The 20,652-nt window shown below is 36.5% G+C and overlaps 1 protein-coding gene across 1 annotated transcript; it reads right to left on the reverse strand.

The window, feature by feature from the left end:
* Nucleotides 1-1,978: 1,978 nt before the first annotated feature.
* Nucleotides 1,979-8,189, reverse strand: LOC112710720 (solute carrier family 40 member 3, chloroplastic). Its single transcript, XM_025763107.3, has 13 exons — nt 7,452-8,189; nt 6,753-6,978; nt 6,608-6,671; nt 5,808-6,022; nt 5,550-5,726; nt 5,383-5,457; nt 4,997-5,098; nt 4,795-4,912; nt 4,564-4,710; nt 3,917-4,023; nt 3,712-3,825; nt 3,112-3,415; nt 1,979-2,299 (listed from the first exon to the last, which is right to left on the reverse strand). The coding sequence occupies exons 1-12, from the start codon at nt 7,616-7,618 to the stop codon at nt 3,122-3,124; spliced, it is 1,806 nt and encodes a 601-aa protein (XP_025618892.1). The 5' UTR covers nt 7,619-8,189; the 3' UTR covers nt 1,979-2,299; nt 3,112-3,121.
* Between the last annotated feature and the right edge of the window lie 12,463 nt (nt 8,190-20,652).

Consider the following 20,652-nt stretch of genomic DNA (forward strand, 5'->3'; position numbering starts at 1 on the left):
ATATTCCTTTGTATCAATTTCATTCCAAACATTCCACTTTCCAAACAACATAACTCATATATGCACATATCAACATCACAAGTTCATAACAACTCAATATTTCACTAAAACTACTAAAATTAACAAGTTCACAATATTCAACCTATCCTACGGTCAACTAGCCTAAGTTTTCACGTTACAATATATATTATCTACGAGAAACCAAAATCATACATTGGCCGATTCCTCCTTAAGCCCGGAACACCTCAATTATCACCGTTCCACAACCATCCAAAGCTCCAAACGTACACCAAACAGAAATTTTAGCCTCCAAGGTTCAAATTCAAGCTTCCAATTCCATCAATTTATCTCCAAAACTCATAATTCAATCTATTTCTACAATATATCACTATAATCAACATCAAAGCTTACTAAGTCAATAATCCACAGAGGGTTTGAAGGTTTTTACATTATCCATGCACCATTTGAACAAAACTCAATAATTTCATCAAGCTAATTTGACCTAAAACACCAAAACAAATCACAAATTTCAATATCCAAATGTCCAAGTTTCGAAATTGGAGAAAGAAAGACTGAGTGTGAAATTGAGATTTTCTTACCAAATTATTTGGATGGTTTTGTAGAGTTCAATGCAGTGATCGCATGGCCGCAAATGATATGGCGATCAGAATTCCAAATTAAAAGATAAGTGAAATTAAAATTGAAACAAGGATTTGGGGTTTTACTTGTGTTCTTCCCCCTCTCTACAGTTTTCAGCATGACATGTGATGAATGAGGGGAGAAAGAGCTGTAGTCATAAGTTATATGTTGGGTCTTTAGGTTCGGTCCAATCGATTCAGTCTGTTAGTTTGGTTTTGGTCCAAAAATTTTTAAAATTAATGACAAAATTCGTATTTTTAATATTTTTATTTCTTTAGATTAAAAAAATTTACTTTTTTAATTCTTTTGATTAATAAATAATTTATCAATTAATTATTCATTAATTACACGAAATTTACACACAAAATTATTGTGCTCGTTTGGATGCATCCCTCTTATTATCATAATATATTAATTTAATTTACTAACATAATAGTTAAACTCTATCCGCGAGAGAATAAAATTAGTATTTATCCAATTGCATAAAATTAGTATTTATCCAATCACATCAACTGCAACATATCTTAACTAATAGATTCAAATTGAAGTTGAGGAATTCTTTAGTGCCTATGAAAGTGGTACCTAATTTACTTAAAAGTAGAGTGAGAATAAGGTAGAACTTATATTTTTATATTTGAATTTTATGAGTGAAATACACTAGGTCTATTGTGAGTTAGATCACTTAACCATGCTTCATAATTGAAAAAACGAGCACTATGACATGCCACCAAGCCAAAAAAAAGATGATAGAAAGTTGGTCAAAATAGGCACTAAATATTTTGTACCTTTTATTCAATGAGAAAATGGGTCACATTCTACAGGATCAAATCTGTGGAACTTAAAGAATGATGAAATGGAAGAAAAAAAATAAAATATAATAGAAGAGTCCCAATTTTAAATAAACAAATTCAAACTTTGATTAAAAATGATCTTTGTGATTCTCGAAGATTGGAATGGGGGCAAAAGGATTAATCGAGAAAAATTTCTTGTTCTTAAACAGCATAGAAAATCCCTCAAAGTATAGCAGCAAAGCTTTAGTCTAATGGTCATCATTTTGCCTTGTAATGGGTGTATCCGAATTCAAAACTTGGGAGATGTCAAATAGTGAATAGAACACTTAATAGTGTGTCTATGCGTGTGTACGAGTGTAGATGTTGTCCAATCGGTCTCAAAGGGGGAATAAAAACAAAAGGTTCAAAGTATAAAGTAACCATGCTAAAAGACCTATACCCCTCTATGAAATTTTCCATGCATGCATATCTGGGTTCCCCCCCACCCCAAAAACCAAAAAAGAAGGGCAAAGCAGCTGTTCTGTGCTATTATGAACGCAAGAATCTCATTATTAGACCCCAGAAAAAATTAATTTAAAAATCAATAAAATGCTTTACAAAGATTTTATAATTATTTCTGAGCACCTAGCTAAAATAAAAAATAAGTGTCATGTACACACTGCTATTAATAGCAAGGCATGCTTGTTTGCATTTACAGAATTACAGGTTACAGCCATATCTATCTATTTTTGTTCATAGAAATCATCATCGAGACAATGACCCTAGTTCCTGTATTAAGTGGATGATAATAATAGCGCCAAGATTTTTTTTTTTTTGGGTTCTTGTCCACCACCAAACAGCCTTTGTACTAATGCAGCTAATGGAAGCAACTGCATAAAACAATGTTATTGGTTAGATTATATGAAAATATTATGATTTTAATTTCAAGGCGAAGTGGTATAAAACTCTTTTATTCTAATATCCAATCAAGTGCAGCGAAGTATACAAAACCAAGTAACTTTCACACTAAAAGTATCAATTTTATTTAAGTGACAACACTTGATTAGATAAATAGTATTGCACCATTAGCAAAAGAATCAAAGCAACAGTTGGATTCATAGGCTCACCATTTAATCCAATATTGTCTACATCAAACAGTTAATTGAACATTTTGAAGAATTAATACTTTTCTTTTATATGACAAATGTTACATGCCAAAGCAGGAAAGTAAACATAAACCAGATAAAATAAGGCCAGTTTCCATGAGTACATGTCGAACTATGAAAGGATATAGCAAGTTATAGTCAAATATGGTATCAGACAATGAACTATTAATATCAGAAATGAGGATCATAAGAAGAAAGGCATTTTTGAAACAATTGTAATATAATAAGACATAGAAACCCTATTGAAAAATATGGTATTATAATGAACCATCTCTCCAAAAAACATGTGTTCGGTAAAATATATGAATGATTTTATATCTAAAACTCCTCTTTGTGCCAGAGTCTCTTCTGGGTTTGGCACATAGGCTCATCTTTGTGTTGAAATTTAGTATTTGTTTAGAAGAATGGTAACAATAAGGATTGAACTCTAGACTTTTTTGTGATAAAAACACCGATACATTGTCACAAACACTCTCCTAAGGCACAAAATAGTTTTATATCCAACATTAAAACAGAAACTATTTAGATATACTTACCAAAATATGATCAAAATTGAGGATCATAAGAAAAGAGTGTTTTTTGTTCATCTGTCGGATTCAACAACCATTTACAGAACATCCATGCGGCACCAACCACCGAGAGAAGGGACAACATTGCCAAACACCCAAAATGAGATGGATCATTTGCAATTATTGCGACACCGAGCATTATAGACTCCGCTAAACTGGCAACAGCGACCTCCGTTGTCCCAATGAGATTTGCTTTTGATGATGGGATCCCTGTTTGGATAATCTGTGCCCCTACAACATCGTATGACATGTGTCCTAACCGCGACAATATCTGCACCGCACATAACGCCAGAATGAACAAATTTGAGCAAAGTGAATAAAGATTAAAAGTTTCTAAAAAAATAAATTACAAAATCTGGGGCCTTCAATTTTTTAGGCTTCTTTGGAACTGACTACTGTGAACATTCCATATTACATTTACCGAATGTTTTGGGACAGTAATTCTGTATAAGCAAATCAGATCCTCTATAGCTCTCAGATCTACTTCAGTTGTTATGGTTTAGGACATCCTAATTAATGAACACAAATTGATGATAGTTGAGAAAAATAAAAAGTACAGTGACTTACAATCATAGACAGGAAAACGAGAAGTGGGCTTTGATTCGACATTGATCTGGTCCAATATACGGCAACAGCAATGCTGAGAAGTAAAGCTTGAAACACCAAACCAACAGCTCCAGCCTAGGAAAGATTTTTTTTTTCAATAATTGCACATAAAAAACGTTATCATATTTTCCGGTCCATGTAATGAAGAAAAGGCTACGGAAGAAACCTTCAAAATGCCAAAATGCTTGACCAAAGTTGAAGACACGAATGTAGCTGTAACACCCATAAAAGCACACATGCTGCTGAATCCTCCAATGATAGATGGATGTAAACCTGTTCAACAATTTTAAATAATGGTATCGGATTTGGCGCAAGAATAAAAAGGAAATAATCCCCATCAGAGAAAAAACAATTAACGGGATACAGAAAAGGGAAAGAAATAAATAACATCTATGACTGGTTTAAATATGTAACAGAATGATTATGAGGTACAAACAAATGTAGAGACTAGGACCATAAACCTCAAGTTGTCACATCGAATTTACTCCATTTTGCCTTCTGTCTTTTTGACTGTTTTTACAGCATTCAGTTTAACAATCACATATTCGAAGTGAGAAAAAGTTATTAAAAAGAGCATGGATGTTAAACCTAGTCCAATGTATTTGATTTGTATGAATCGAATCACAATTTGTGCAATTCCTATTGAAATGTCATAGATTATGAAGGAACTAACAATTTTATTAGAACACGGTACATGTATATATAACACTGTAAATGTATTCTCTACTGATACAAAAGATCTATTAGAACTTAAAAGAAATTTCCCAAAAATTGAGGAATAAATGAATCAATCATGCAGGGAATTTCACATACCACGCTGCGTTAAAAATGCTGTCATCAAACTTCCCGGTGTAAGAACAACATTGAAGTAGAGGAGCACCCAGGCAAGACTAGCAGGAAGAACTGGCTGACCCAGATACTCCTTCCAGCCATGCTTGATGGCTTTAAGACCTTTAACAACTGTTACACCATCCAATTAAAGAAATTATATTTAAAATACAGGGACAAGATGATCATCTTCAGTAAGATCAGTAAAAATGGTACCTATATTTTCAGCATCTGGTGCAAAATCTTCATTGAATGTTCTGCAGCAGGTTTGTGAAGGTCTAGGCCTTTCAAGAACACCAGTAGAAAGCTTGTTTGCCAAACAAGTGAAAATAATCTGCGAATTTAAAATAGAGAATGAAATGAATTTTCCTTTCAATTAATGGAAGTAATGGAACATGAAGAAAGGAAGAGAAATTACTGTAACAGGCAGTAACCCCATCATTAAGCCAGCAGCAAATTTCAGGCAGGTAACAGGATGATATTTGGAAAGCAGGATTCCAAACAGTGACGCACCAAGAATCTGTAAATGAACATTTTATGAGTTTGACTCAAACACACAGATCTCCATTCCAAAATATCAGTCATTTTGGAAATATATTACTTTCATAAATTCAATGCATTTTGATACAAATTGCATCCAGAATTCCAGATACATTGAATTGTTAATATACCAAATATTCAATGACACATATATTTTGGAACAGAGAAAGTAATTATAGAGGTCATTTTTTCCTACATATTCTATTCAACTGGGAAAAGGATATTATTCTCTTTAATACAAATAAAAAAAACAAAAGCAAATACCTCACAGAGGAGATCGATTCGATTTAGTATAGCATTTGCCTGAGCAAGTGCAATCGGCCTATTCATTCCGGCCAGCTATAGAAAACACCGCCGATGATCAGAAAAATATTTATTTTAAAACAAAATTTTCAAATAAATCAAACAGGATAAGATCTGAAAGACAATACCATCACAACCCAGTCACGCTCATTTGCTACCCCCAAAGCTACACCACATAGCCTCTCAATGGCCCCGGCTGCAACCAATATAACAAACCACGGACGTAGAAGCAGGGTAGACACTGAAGTAGGACGCACAGAATGAGCATGAATAATCATTGATGCAGATAGCAACTGAGCTACAGCCTGAAAATACAGGGAGCGATCCATTTTAGGAAAAACAGAGATGTATCCTCACTGACATTGAGTACGTATCGAAAAACTCACCTGAATAATAGTTAAGGAATTGTATGAAGGCACTCTTGGAAGATGGTCCATAACTTTGCCAACCAAGGGGCCTCCAACAATTATAGCCACTTTAGTGAAGAAACTCATTACAGCAACAGGCAAAAGACTTGGATGAATCAAGGCAATGGCGGAGGGCCAAGCAAAGTTCCAAAGCTGCTCAACTAAATTTGCAACTATGCAGCTAGCATAGAAAGCTGAAATATACAACACTCAAATTAGATAAGAAAATTAAACTTGGCCATAAAAGACAATAGCATCATTGATTTCACTGCCATCAAACAATTTGAGATTATTGATATACACAATAACACTGCTAAACTGCATTCATCTCAGCCAGAAGGAGATGGCTTTCTTTTAAAGAGATTATGACATCAATCTAATGAAAGCTTGAGATTGGGGAGGGAAAAACAAATAAACAAAAGAGTGACCCAGCAAGCTACCCTAAGGTATGATTGTCCCATTAAAGATACATATGAAATCAAATACCAGTAATGCCAGAACAAAAAGAACCACCTAGTGCAACTGACAGCACCTTTTAAATGCCAAGAGAAGATTAGGTGTTTTGATTCAAGCTAGCACTTTATCCAAGAAAAAGAGACTATATTGCCACGAGCAGAACAGAGTAGGTTGTACAATAAAGAGCATTCCATTTGTCTACAAAGTGAAAACTTCAGTCAATTGACCTTTGACACGACTTGACACTAGAACTATGACGAGTCAACATTCTCAATAACAACAATGCCAAAGGTGAACTTTGGCAAGTTTGAAGAGCAACCCACCATGTAACCCGGCAGGATGAGCTGGAGTAGCTGCAAGGGAATGTTGCTCCTCTTTGGACAAAACCTGCATAATGCCACCATAAAAATATGAGAAATGGTAAGGCCACGCAAAACATCATTTAAAATGGTGAAAAAATAAACCTACAGGCAATGCTGTCAGTAGGGTATCTACAAATGTGTCTTCATTGAGTAGGTTCAAAGACTCAGCCTCAAGAATATCAGGGTTGAGCTTAACGATTGGCACCGGACACCCAGGTTTAACCATTGGAGAAGAACAAGAACACCCTTCCTCACCATCCTCATCTGTGGCAACATGGTCCAAATGTACACTAGTATCTGTGATTGAACATTTGGGACTAATACATGCAAATCTGTAACCAAAGCCAAAAAGGGTATAGAGAAATACACAATAAATAACCATAACTTCCCCATAGTGAATTCAGCCTTATCCTATTAGATAAAATAGGAACATAAAAAAATGCAGTTTCTAAGCATTCAATAGCATCAAGTTTAGCCTTATTCCATATGATAAAGTTGACCACATTCTACCAATAAATAAGTTAATAAATAAAATCTAATACATCAATTAAACGACGCATACCACAAATCATCAGAAAAACCAACTACATAAATCAGACGATGCTATCGCATCTATATTTCATATTACAATTCACAAATGATGCTATAGTATCTAATCTAATCTAATGTATCATGTTTTGCCTTATCCCAATAGATAAATCAACTACATGAATCAAATGACAATGTATACACATAATCATAGACTATCATATAAAAAATTAAATCATGATTACATCTACAAATTGAAGAAACACAAGAATCTGACCTGTGAGGAGCATAAGGGCAAATGGTGGTGTTGTTCAACCATCTACTAGAAGGGAAGCGATGGCGTATTCTAGAGGAAGCGTATGGCGAAGAAGACGAACGAAAAGGAGCATGAAGAATGGAAGCTTTGGAGAAATGGAGAGAGAAGGTGGCCGTAGCAATAGCCATAGCTGAAGCTGTTGTTGCTCCTTCTTGTAAAACCTCAAGCTTCCAAACTTAAAGAATAAGAACCAATTGGGATTTTCCCAACTCATACAGTCCCAAAAATAAAACCTAATTCGTACGTATCTCCCTTTGAATTCACTTCCCTGTTTGGTTCTTCAATCCGAAGAATACAGAATCACTCTCTATTCAGTGTTCGGCTTCTTCATTCAATTCACCGTCGATTCAGAAAAAAGAGTTGGTGGTTGAGAATTGAGATGGTAGGAGAAAAGAAGAAAAGAGAGAACCTTATCTTAGTTTTGGATTACGGGAATGTGTTTGCGGCTTGCACTCTCAGAAGCTGCGTTTTTTCAAGTGTGGGCGGAGAGTGCAAACTACAACTTCCTTGTGTGGCCATTTTTTTCTCTTTTCTTTCGTGAATCAGCTTCAGCAGAACAGAGCCTTCTCATGCCGCCACGTGGCAGTATCGTCCTATCATTTTACACCAACTTGGAAAGTCGTAATCTGCATCACTCTTCCCTGACTTAGTTTCTCTCCTGTGTTTGGTTCTGGATTATGAAAGAACATTCAAATTAGTCTAATATTTTTTAATAACTTTTTTTTCTTAAAATTATTTTTATTAGACAGATTAATGTTTTAATTGATTTTAATTAAATGTTTAATATAATATATATATATATATATATAAGATATATAAATTTTATTATCAAATAATTAAATTTCAAATTTAATTAAACTATCAAAAATCAGCACATTAACCTTTTTAAACTAATATTTTGAGAGCACATATCAACAAAATTTTAAAAATGAATCATGCAAAATGTGAGTGTAATTTATGTTAAACCAAAATGTTATGTTTATTCAAAAAATAATTACCATATTAATTATCATGCATTTATATATATTATTTGATTTATTTTATATATTTTAATATATATTTTATACGTATATTTAATTTAGTAGTTAATTTTTAATATATAAATAATATAATTATTTAATTTTTAAGACATAATTCAGTATTATAGTTTTTTAAAAAATATTTTTAATTAATTATGAGCATTAAGAATTTCAATTTGATTTGGACTCCAAATTTGGTTTTGGATTTTGGTTTTGAAACGCAATAAAATGTGCCAAGTAGCGTTAAAGAAATCCACAAGTAAGTTTGATTTTTTTAGGTGGCCAAGTCACTATCATAAAACTTCCCCAAGATATTTGAAGAATTTTTTTCAGACCCAAAAAAGGGGGTAATAGGGACATTTCAAGCATTTAGAAGCCCATAGAGACAAGGAAATATGTCGCAATATAATGTTCCTGGGATCAATTTCGTTAATTTCAAAAAGTTGAGAGAGAAAATGACACTTGAGATTTTTTCAAGGAAATATGTCGCAATATGTTTTTTAATTTCCTCTAAGAATGACGTGGAGTATGTAACATGCAGATAAAATAGCATCTTACTAACTGTTAGAGGAAAATAGGAAACTTATTATAATTTCTTACAAGAACAAGAAAATACATAACTGACTAGGCTCGGATTTTAATAGTTTTAAAATATTTGGAATATTAAATAATTTTACTAATAAAATATATTTTTAAAATATTTTAATAATTTACTATAAGAAAAATATTAAGAATCATCGAATTTATTATCGGATTTAGTGTTGTAAAATAGCGACAGATTTTTTGTCGGATTTACCAGTGATAATCACGTCAAATTTGTAAGATTAGATAATTATTGGCGGATTTTATTTTTTGACGGTAAATTCGCCGATAATATTTAGAGGAAAAATAAATTAAATTGGCGTGTCTTTTATCATCAGATTTACCGTCTGAAAAATCCGACGGTAACTCAATTTAGTAAAACGATGCATTTTGGTGACTCGCAATGGTTTATCATCGAAATTTTTCAATGATAAATCCGATGGTAAAAGTGGCGTAAATTCAAATCACGAACCCATTCCCTCTCATTTGAACCCCCACTGCCATCCCTCTCTCTTTCTCTCGCACGCGTTTCGGCTCAGCCGTCACCGTCAACATCATCTGCCGCCGCCACCGAGACCACCATCGTCACCACCCCCTCTCTATCGCCATCAACCCCTACCGCCGACGCATCCTTCTTCTCCTTCTTCCCCTCGGTCTCCCTCCTTTGTTGTCACCACCATCTGCCGCCACCATCATCTACTGCCACTGCAACTTTGGCGATCAAGGCTACAACATCCACCTCTTTCCCTTATTTTCTGCTCTGATCTTCATTACAGGTTGTAACACCCTAACTACCAAAGCTCGCGCTTCCGGCTGCGCAACTCTGATAGCTCGGACATTACGACGACACTTATACTATTTAATACTAAAATATAAGCCTGTTTAAAAACTTTAAACCGCAATACCATTCCCAATAATACTTTCGTTCGATAACGTACATCCAAAGAAACCATACAACTTACAGAACCTCATAAAGAGTACATCCATATATATACATACATATACAAATAATATTACAGACATTAACCAATACAATTCCTATCCCTCTTACAGAATATATCAAGATAAAGGCGAGGGTACAATAATTAATAATCTAAGGCAATACAGAACATCACAACAATAACTAAATAAATTCTTCGTAACTTCTGCGCCCACATCCTGAAAGGGGAAAATTGTAAGGGGTGAGAACATCATCCTCGAAAGGGTTCTCAGTAGAGGGTTTTTAGGAATTACTGTAATAGGATACATGAAGATAAACCGTACCAGTGATTAATAACCATCTTATGCCTCTTTTCAAAAACAACAGTTTACAATGAAAGTAAAGTCAGAAACCTTTTCTGAAAGAGGAACTGTTCATTTCTCAAAACATCAAAGCATTTCAAAAAGGTTTATCTATACTGAACCAAAATAACCTTTCATATCTTATTCCAAACCAGAACCACAAAACCGAAATCAACCATCGGTCCATCTCATTCAACCACGGCCCTAGGCCCAAACAATCCAACCACAACCAATCCACCACAATCCAACAGAGTTCCAAATGCAAACACAAGTAGAAAGATGCAAACACAAACAAGCAGTTATTGCAAGTAGAACAATTAGCAGTTAATCACATAGGCAAACCAAGTACAATGTGCACACCCAAACAATGTCACATAGATGCAAATGATGCATGCCTGTCCCTAGTGGCTGATGATATCATCTGTCGGTTATCAAGCCAACCCGACGTGTCCGGTAGCTAACCCGGACACAGTCTCTCTGTTGCGCATTATTATCATTAAAGGGTATCTGCGCCCTGTCGCCATTAGAGGGTATCTGCGTCCTGTCGCCATTAGAGGGTATCGGTGCCCTGTCACCCTTACAACTAGAGAGAAAACACAAGCATACTCGCTTACAACTTTCATTTCAGCCATTCGGCTTAAATTCACAAATCATTCAATTGCATACATGCATTTATATTCAATCATGGATCACCATCCATCTCAGCCATCCGGCTCACGGTTCATTCCAGAACCAGCCAATATTCATATCATACACAGCCATTCCGGCTCACGGTTCAATCCAGAACCAATCAATATGTATAAACATACACAGCCAATTCGGCTCTCAACAAAACAGCACTTCCACATTCAAAATCATCAAATTCATGAAATTGGCATTTAAGCCATAAATCATTTTCTCTATTCATTTCACTTTGAAATCAAGTTTCAACTCTTTTCAGCCTTGGCTTTAGAAATCTCGTTTCTCAAATCATCTCAGGCTCATAAGCCAAATTTACTCAAAGTGAGTTCCCTTTTTTAAAACAGAGCCACTCTCGGCATTCTCTTTCCAAAACTTCCAAAACCATGGCAAGTTAAGGATTTATTTCAAAGCATTCAAAATCACCCATCCAACAATGGGATTTTATAACAAAAGTTTCTCGGCAGAGTCCCAAGTCTTTAGGGAAGGTCAACCTATATCAATTCCTTAAAATTCATTGAAACTCTTAAAATCATAGATTTCTCGGTTCAAGTAAATAAAACTGAATCTACTATAAAACCGGCCATACAAAATCACAAGTTCCAACCCGATCCAAAAATCAACTCATTTGAAACGGAACCGGTTCATTTGAATCAAACCACTTTCAGGTTTCTTTTTAGAACCCATTTTTCTAACTCTTCCAAAATGCCTCAAACTTGATTAATCAATCAAAAGTCTAGGTTCCTTTGGAATCACTAAAAACTCCTTTTTATTTTAAAATCGATATTGGAGCATCATTCTTTCCTTCAGTGATTCAAACGGTAAAAATAGTTCAGTTCTAAATAAGCCGAACTCAACGTATAAGGTTCATCAAATAAATTAAGCTTGAAAACATAAATATCCTTTTAGTAAATCAAATCATACAATTTCTCAATTCCAACCCTTTTAAATAACCTTACAAACAATTGTAGGATTTTGTAGAAATTTCGGCAGCACCTCCCCTAAAACTTGGACTTTTGCCACCCGGTTCGGGTCCCAACTAAACCATCCCTCATTCCTTTTCAACAGCTCAAAACCAGAAATCAATTTAAAGCAAGCTAAATCCAACATTCGCCTCAGTGGCGTATCTCAAAGATACCATTTCAAAATCAACTCAATATCAATCGATATAACTCATTTCCAAAGCTTTAAAGAAACGGTTCAATAACAAATCACTTGTCCAAAACCAAATCAATTAAAATGAACCAGGCTAAATTCAAAGGTACATTCGACTTTTCAAATCATCAAAGTAATTTACTCATATCAAATCAATCCTCAACGGATTAAACTCAGATTTCAAATCTTTAAAGAATCAACTTCAAACATTACATCTCACAAAGCCGCACAACAATTCAGCCCAATCAACATCCATAATCATTCGAGTCAATCAAATAATACATAAGGCAGATACAATCACTAAATACACAATATCTCACATCAGTATCCATATGTAATAATTCCAATACATAAAACATAATTTTGGAAAGCGCCCCTACCTCAAAACGCAATTCCATAACCCAAACGTCTCACAGAGTCCTTTCCGTCTCAACTCGAAATCACCGGCAACCAAAGCCTCAGCTCCCAGCCACTTTTGCAATGACCATAGCAACACTAATCGCAACTTATAACAATCAGGACTCGACCCCACATTACCAAAACTCGTTTATTAACCAAACACAACCGAAAACTAACGTGAGGCTTTCCGAAACATACTTACCGAAGAAGAAACGGTTGAACCGAACAGCGGCGGTCTCTTGAACCGGTTCGGCAGCAGCACGTCAGCCACCTCAAGTGACAGTGGCGACCGGACTCCGGCGTTGGTAACTGAAACCCACAAACAGAGGCGATAAAGCTGTCGGAATCTTAAACGAATAAACCAAATTCAAAGCCCTTACCGGTAGAGCTTTTCCGGCGACGGAAGAAGTAGCCAGAGGCTCCGGCGGTGGTCCCGGGAGTCGCAGAACCCCCCTGGCGGCCAGAACCCTTGTCTGATGGCGGCAGTTCCAACCGAGGCGGCGCCGGCGACGCAAACAGCGGCTGGGCGCGGTGGCTGGACTCCCAGCACACCTTCAGATCTCTCTCTCGTCTGCTTTGCTCCGGCGATGGCTGAACGACGATGACACGGGCTCCATGGCGAGGAGCGGCCGCAGCCACCCAAGTTCCTGCGAAGACGGCGGCGGGTGCAAGGCTACTCTGCGGCGGCGGCTGCACGAGGGTGACGGCAAACCAGAGCCTGAACAGCGGTGAGTTGAGCGCGGTTCTTCGGTGGCGCCAGGGAGCAACGGCAACGGCGCGGTGGTGACGCGACAGAGGCTCCCTCCGCCTCTGCCCCTCGCACGACGCTTCCTTCTACCCGGAACGGCGCCGATGGCGCCCTCCTTCTCTGGCGACAAGCTCTCGCCCCCTCTCACTCGCGAGTCACCCCTCTTCTTCGATGCTGGTGGCAACAACGGGATGGGTCCGACGGCAGGATGCGGTGGCGCGGCGGCGAGGTGACCGGCGCCAGTAGCGCGGCCCATCCCTACCCCATGATCACAGCTCTCCTCAATCTCTTCCATTTCTGCTTCTCTTTTCTTTCTTCCATGAAAACAAAAGGGAACCCGTGTGTGGCATGAATGAAAGAGGGAAGGAAGACAGATTGAGTGTGGCGGCTGGGTTACAAGGTTAGGGTTTCATTTTTGAAACTTAGGGTTAGGGGCAATATAGTAATTTCACATAAAATAGGGATAATAGGGTAAATGAAACCCAAATTAAATCCAACACTAATTGTATATAGAAAATACTATTTGCTCCTCATTTTTACAAATTATTTTCAATAAAATGCCCAAATCCAAAAATTAGAAATAGCATACTTAATTTCTTCATTTTCCAAAATAGCAGTAATAATATTTAAAATATTACTTATCCAATCCAAATCATATAAAATCCTTATTATTTCATAACTATCAACATTATACTATAAATATAGAGAATAATCCAATAATTATAAAATTGGATAATAATTATAACTTATCTCAAATCCAATAAATCAAAACTTGCCTTAATTATCTTTAATAAAATAATCTTTGAAATTAAGGCTATAAATAACTATATGATTTGAGACTTGATCATAAAAGACTTTTCAAATATTCTGGGTCTTACATTCTACCCACCTTATAAAAATTTTCGCCCTCGAAAATTAATACAAAATGAAAGAAATTCCATAACAGTTCACCCTTGAACACATTTGAGGAAGAAGCAAAAATATCTTAAAATATAATCTTACATACGATTTTCAAATACCTTGATTGTCATAAGCATAAGGATGTAAAGGTAGGAGTGTGATTGCAAAGCAAACGTTTCAAGGTAGGCTCAATGCAAAAGATAACATGGGTCAATCATGTGTTAGAAAGGCAAGGCATCAAAGGCTATCAAACAGGATGGAGTTAAAACGATGTGCTTAACCTCCGCACACTAATCTCATATTAACCTCAAAGTCTCAACTTTCCAACTCCATCAAGCACTTTACAAACCCCAATTTCGATCATTAGCCTGACAACCACAAATCCGTTCGCAAGGAACAAAACGCCCACCACTCGTAACGCTGCACACCTACCGTTTCAACTTTCATATACACATATCACGTCTTAAAGAACTAACGCATCGCGTCTATAAATCGCACGTGATATCAAACAATTCTCGAGTCTACTCAGAAGGATACAAGATTCTAGCAAGGAGAAACGATATCAAGGATAGTACTCATAGATTAGAAGGAATATATCCAATTCCAGACAACAAGGATGCTCAAGCAATGAAGTTTGCTAGAAATAAATCAATTGGCAACTTCAAAGATAACCCTTGGATCAAAGAAGTTCAATAGGATCAACAAGAAAACCAGCACATCAGTTTGAAACAAACTCAAACTAAGTCGATGAAGTATGAGGTTTACAGAAGAGAATATATCAAACCCAAGACAAAGCTCACAGAACTCGAGAGCACGATTACAACCACTTTCGAATACATTGTTTTTAAGAGAATCGAAAACTTGCGAAAAAATCACTTCGCAGTTTAAAAGAAGGTTAAGCAATAAACATCCTTCAAAGGAGTAACAAAAACATAAACATGGCTTTGCTTTAATACAACTTCATGTTGAAACAGATCATGTAGAATTTAAAAAAAAAACAACTGTACACAGATTTAGCTGAGAGCAAAAAAAAAAAAATATTTTCTCAACTATTTTAGAAAGATAGTTAGGTGCACACTCTTAACCCAAAAGCAGTTCATAAAAACTCGGAAGTAATCAAATGCTTGTTCGTAATTCTCAGAATTTCATATTCAAACAAGCGTGTATCACATTTATAGCAAGTACAAAAGAGGAAGTTAAACTCTTTTTAGAAAAGAAACTCCGAAGTAAAAATTTGTTTCCAATTTGGTAAAGGAAATAAGTGGGGCGTTACAAACGAATCGGTTTCACTAAACAAGGAAGCTTTCCAAAACCTCATTTAAAATGGCGCATGCCAACTTTAAATTAATTTTCGTTAAGATTGGACAATGGTTTTCAATCTCAATCAAGCAACAGAAAAAAAATCCGTTTCAAAGAGAATTCAAAACTTCCTTAAAAGTTCAAAACAAGACTCCAAAAGTATACTTGAAATCACCATCTCACAACAATATTCAAGAAGTTTAAGATGTACTAAAAAGGAGTCAAACCTTGCAAGAAAGGATCTTAAACCAAGATAGCTCAAACAAGATCCGCTAAACATGAGACATCAAACAAGTTTCAAATTGATTCAAAAGAATACAAAAGTCATAGAAAAAGACAACTCAATCATTTGTAATTTCTCAGTGATAGTTCTTTGACTGAAAACTCTTGTAGAGATAATGAGAGAATAGACAATGCACTAATTTGAAACGAATCAAATGGACTCATATAAGAATGAGATTCACCAGAGAAGAAAAACCAAGATCAATGGTAATGTTCACAAAATGCAAAAGATTAGTTAAAAATAAAGTCAAGTATGACATTCATAGAAATGAAAGGTTTAACAAAGAATTTAGTCCGTTCATAAGAAGAAAGCTATGAGTCCAACATTTTCAAAAGAACAACAGTGGCATAAACCATGTAGTATGCTAAATCAAACTCAATTCAAAATAAATTAAGTAAAGTTTATCAAATGAGACTCAACTAGGATAAAAGTGAAAAAAGCTTTCCTTTCCAAAATTTTGAAAAATATCCAAATACTTAATCAAATGAAGATGTGCATTGGAACTATAGTAAAATTACTAGAAAGTCAAATTGTAATTTAAGGTAAATGTAGTTCCGTAAACCAGTAAACGCACAGGCGATGTATTAGAAATAAATAATCATTAAACTGTATGAGAAATCTTTCAAGTTCCAAATGTGTAGATAAGTATATATCAAATCAACAACAACTTTTGTGAAAATCTCAAAATTAGCTGTAATAAATGTTAAATAAGAGGAAAACCGAATCAACAAATTCTTTAAGAATGAATTCGGAACCCGGAGTTAAAGTCATAGCACATTAAGACAAGTTCAAGGCTATATCAAAGAATACTTGAATCAAGAAGAACTCAAACAGAGGAAGATAGATACAACAAGGATTTCAAACAAGCATATGCAATTGAGTTCAAACAAGAATGCATATGAATAGAGAAATAGAGTGGAAACATCAAATTACTTTTCAAGGGAAGTAGCAAACAAGAACTTCAAGTTAGGCTATGAAAGAACAGGTCGACTCGAACAAAATCCAAAACACACAACTGAATAGCCTCGAGAAATAGTTTCCAACGTTCCCAAAACCCGTGATTCGCTTTGCTCAAAACTCGCATATTATCTATGATAACTCATTAGTGCTTTCATGTACATAACTCACTAGTATTAAGCCGGCCAAACTTAATACCAAGAATTATGCAATGCGAGACTAACAGCGTTAATCAATAGATCGTCATGTGCATAAGGCTCTAATTCTCGTCATCCGACAAGACCTAGTACATGACAAACGCTCAGAGCATGCAATTGAAGCATAGTCAGTCCATTCCTCAGGCTCTACAGGAAGAACTGCTCTGATACCATAATGTAACACCCTAACTACCAAAGCTCGCGCTTCCGGCTGCGCAACTCTGATAGCTCGGACATTACGACGACACTTATACTATTTAATACTAAAATATGAGCCTGTTTAAAAACTTTAAACCGCAATACCATTCCCAATAATACTTTCGTTCGATAACGTACATCCAAAGAAACCATACAACTTACAGAACCTCATAAAGAGTACATCCATATATATACATACATATACAAATAATATTACAGACATTAACCAATACAATTCCTATCCCTCTTACAGAATATATCAAGATAAAGGCGAGGGTACAATAATTAATAATCTAAGGCAATACAGAACATCACAACAATAACTAAATAAATTCTTCGTAACTTCTGCGCCCACATCCTGAAAGGGGAAAATTGTAAGGGGTGAGAACATCATCCTCGAAAGGGTTCTCAGTAGAGGGTTTTTAGGAATTACTGTAATAGGATACATGAAGATAAACCGTATCAGTGATTAATAACCATCTTATGCCTCTTTTCAAAAACAACAGTTTACAATGAAAGTAAAGTCAGAAACCTTTTCTGAAAGAGGAACTGTTCATTTCTCAAAACATCAAAGCATTTCAAAAAGGTTTATCTATACTGAACCAAAATAACCTTTCATATCTTATTCCAAACCAGAACCACAAAACCGAAATCAACCATCGGTCCATCTCATTCAACCACGGCCCTAGGCCCAAACAATCCAACCACAACCAATCCACCACAATCCAACAGAGTTCCAAATGCAAACACAAGTAGAAAGATGCAAACACAAACAAGCAGTTATTGCAAGTAGAACAATTAGCAGTTAATCACATAGGCAAACCAAGTACAATGTGCACACCCAAACAATGTCACATAGATGCAAATGATGCATGCCTGTCCCTAGTGGCTGATGATATCATCTGTCGGTTATCAAGCCAACCAGACGTGTCCGGTAGCTAACCCGGACACAGTCTCTCTGTTGCGCATTATTATCATTAGAGGGTATCTGCGCCCTGTCACCATTAGAGGGTATCGGTGCCCTGTCACCCTTACAACTAGAGAGAAAACACAAGCATACTCGCTTACAACTTTCATTTCAGCCATTCGGCTTAAATTCACAAATCATTCAATTGCATACATGCATTTATATTCAATCATGGATCACCATCCATCTCACGGTTCATTCCAGAACCAGCCAATATTCATATCATACACAGCCATTCCGGCTCACGGTTCAATCCAGAACCAATCAATATGTATAAACATACACAGCCAATTCGGCTCTCAACAAAACAGCACTTCCACATTCAAAATCATCAAATTCATGAAATTGGCATTTAAGCCATAAATCATTTTCTCTATTCATTTCACTTTGAAATCAAGTTTCAACTCTTTTCAGCCTTGGCTTTAGAAATCTCGTTTCTCAAATCATCTCAGGCTCATAAGCCAAATTTACTCAAAGTGAGTTCCCTTTTTTAAAACAGAGCCACTCTCGGCATTCTCTTTCCAAAACTTCCAAAACCATGGCAAGTTAAGGATTTATTTCAAAGCATTCAAAATCACCCATCCAACAATGGGATTTTATAACAAAAGTTTCTCGGCAGAGTCCCAAGTCTTTAGGGAAGGTCAACCTATATCAATTCCTTAAAATTCATTGAAACTCTTAAAATCATAGATTTCTCGGTTCAAGTAAATAAAACTGAATCTACTATAAAACCGGCCATACAAAATCACAAGTTCCAACCCGGTCCAAAAATCAACTCATTTGAAACGGAACCGGTTCATTTGAATCAAACCACTTTCAGGTTTCTTTTTAGAACCCATTTTTCTAACTCTTCCAAAATGCCTCAAACTTGATTAATCAATCAAAAGTCTAGGTTCCTTTGGAATCACTAAAAACTCCTTTTTATTTTAAAATCGATATTGGAGCATCATTCTTTCCTTCAGTGATTCAAACGGTAAAAATAGTTCAGTTCTAAATAAGCCGAACTCAACGTATAAGGTTCATCAAATAAATTAAGCTTGAAAACATAAATATCCTTTTAGTAAATCAAATCATACAATTTCTCAATTCCAACCCTTTTAAATAACCTTACAAACAATTGTAGGATTTTGTAGAAATTTTGGCAGCACCTCCCCTAAAACTTGGACTTTTGCCACCCGGTTCGGGTCCCAACTAAACCATCCCTCATTCCTTTTCAACAGCTCAAAACCAGAAATCAATTTAAAGCAAGCTAAATCCAACATTCGCCTCAGTGGCGTATCTCAAAGATACCATTTCAAAATCAACTCAATATCAATCGATATAACTCATTTCCAAAGCTTTAAAGAAACGGTTCAATAACAAATCACTTGTCCAAAACCAAATCAATTAAAATGAACCAGGCTAAATTCAAAGGTACATTCGACTTTTCAAATCATCAAAGTAATTTACTCATATCAAATCAATCCTCAACGGATTAAACTCAGATTTCAAATCTTTAAAGAATCAACTTCAAACATTACATTTCACAAAGCCGCACAACAATTCAGCCCAATCAACATCCATAATCATTCGAGTCAATCAAATAATACATAAGGCAGATACAATCACTAAATACACAATATCTCACATCAGTATCCATATGTAATAATTCCAATACATAAAACATAATTTTGGAAAGCGCCCCTACCTCAAAACGCAATTCCATAACCCAAACGTCTCACAGAGTCCTTTCCGTCTCAACTCGAAATCACCGGCAACCAAAGCCTCAGCTCCCAGCCACTTTTGCAATGACCATAGCAACACTAATCGCAACTTATAACAATCAGGACTCGACCCCACATTACCAAAACTCGTTTATTAACCAAACACAACCGAAAACTAACGTGAGGCTTTCCGAAACATACTTACCGAAGAAGAAACGGTTGAACCGAACAGCGGCGGTCTCTTGAACTGGTTCGGCAGCAGCACGTCAGCCACCTCAAGTGACAGTGGCGACCGGACTCCGGCGTTGGTAACTGAAACCCACAAACAGAGGCGATAAAGCTGTCGGAATCTTAAACGAATAAACCAAATTCAAAGCCCTTACCGGTAGAGCTTTTCCGGCGACGGAAGAAGTAGCCAGAGGCTCCGGCGGTGGTCCCGGGAGTCGCAGAACCCCCCTGGCGGCCAGAACCCTTGTCTGATGGCGGCAGTTCCAACCGAGGCGGCGCCGGCGACGCAAACAGCGGCTGGGCGCGGTGGCTGGACTCCCAGCACACCTTCAGATCTCTCTCTCGTCTGCTCTGCTCCGGCGATGGCTGAACGACGATGACACGGGCTCCATGGCGAGGAGCGGCCGCAGCCACCCAAGTTCCTGCGAAGACGGCGGCGGGTGCAAGGCTACTCTGCGGCGGCGGCTGCACGAGGGTGACGGCAAACCAGAGCCTGAACAGCGGTGAGTTGAGCGCGGTTCTTCGGTGGCGCCAGGGAGCAACGGCAACGGCGCGGTGGTGACGCGAC

Source organism: Arachis hypogaea, chromosome 9, assembly GCF_003086295.3.
Source record: "Arachis hypogaea cultivar Tifrunner chromosome 9, arahy.Tifrunner.gnm2.J5K5, whole genome shotgun sequence".
Taxonomy (NCBI): domain Eukaryota; kingdom Viridiplantae; phylum Streptophyta; class Magnoliopsida; order Fabales; family Fabaceae; genus Arachis; species Arachis hypogaea.

Excerpts from the sequence above, each read along its gene's own strand:
- LOC112710720 (XM_025763107.3), bottom strand. The coding sequence starts at position 7,618 with ATGGCTATTGCTACGGCCACCTTCTCTCTCCATTTCTCCAAAGCTTCC. Across the intron at positions 5,458-5,549 it reads AGCGTGACTGGGTTGTGATG|CTGGCCGGAATGAATAGGCC; the intron begins GTATTGTCTTTC and ends TGTTTTCTATAG. Across the intron at positions 3,416-3,711 it reads TCGTTTTCCTGTCTATGATT|ATATTGTCGCGGTTAGGACA; the intron begins GTAAGTCACTGT and ends TGTGCGGTGCAG.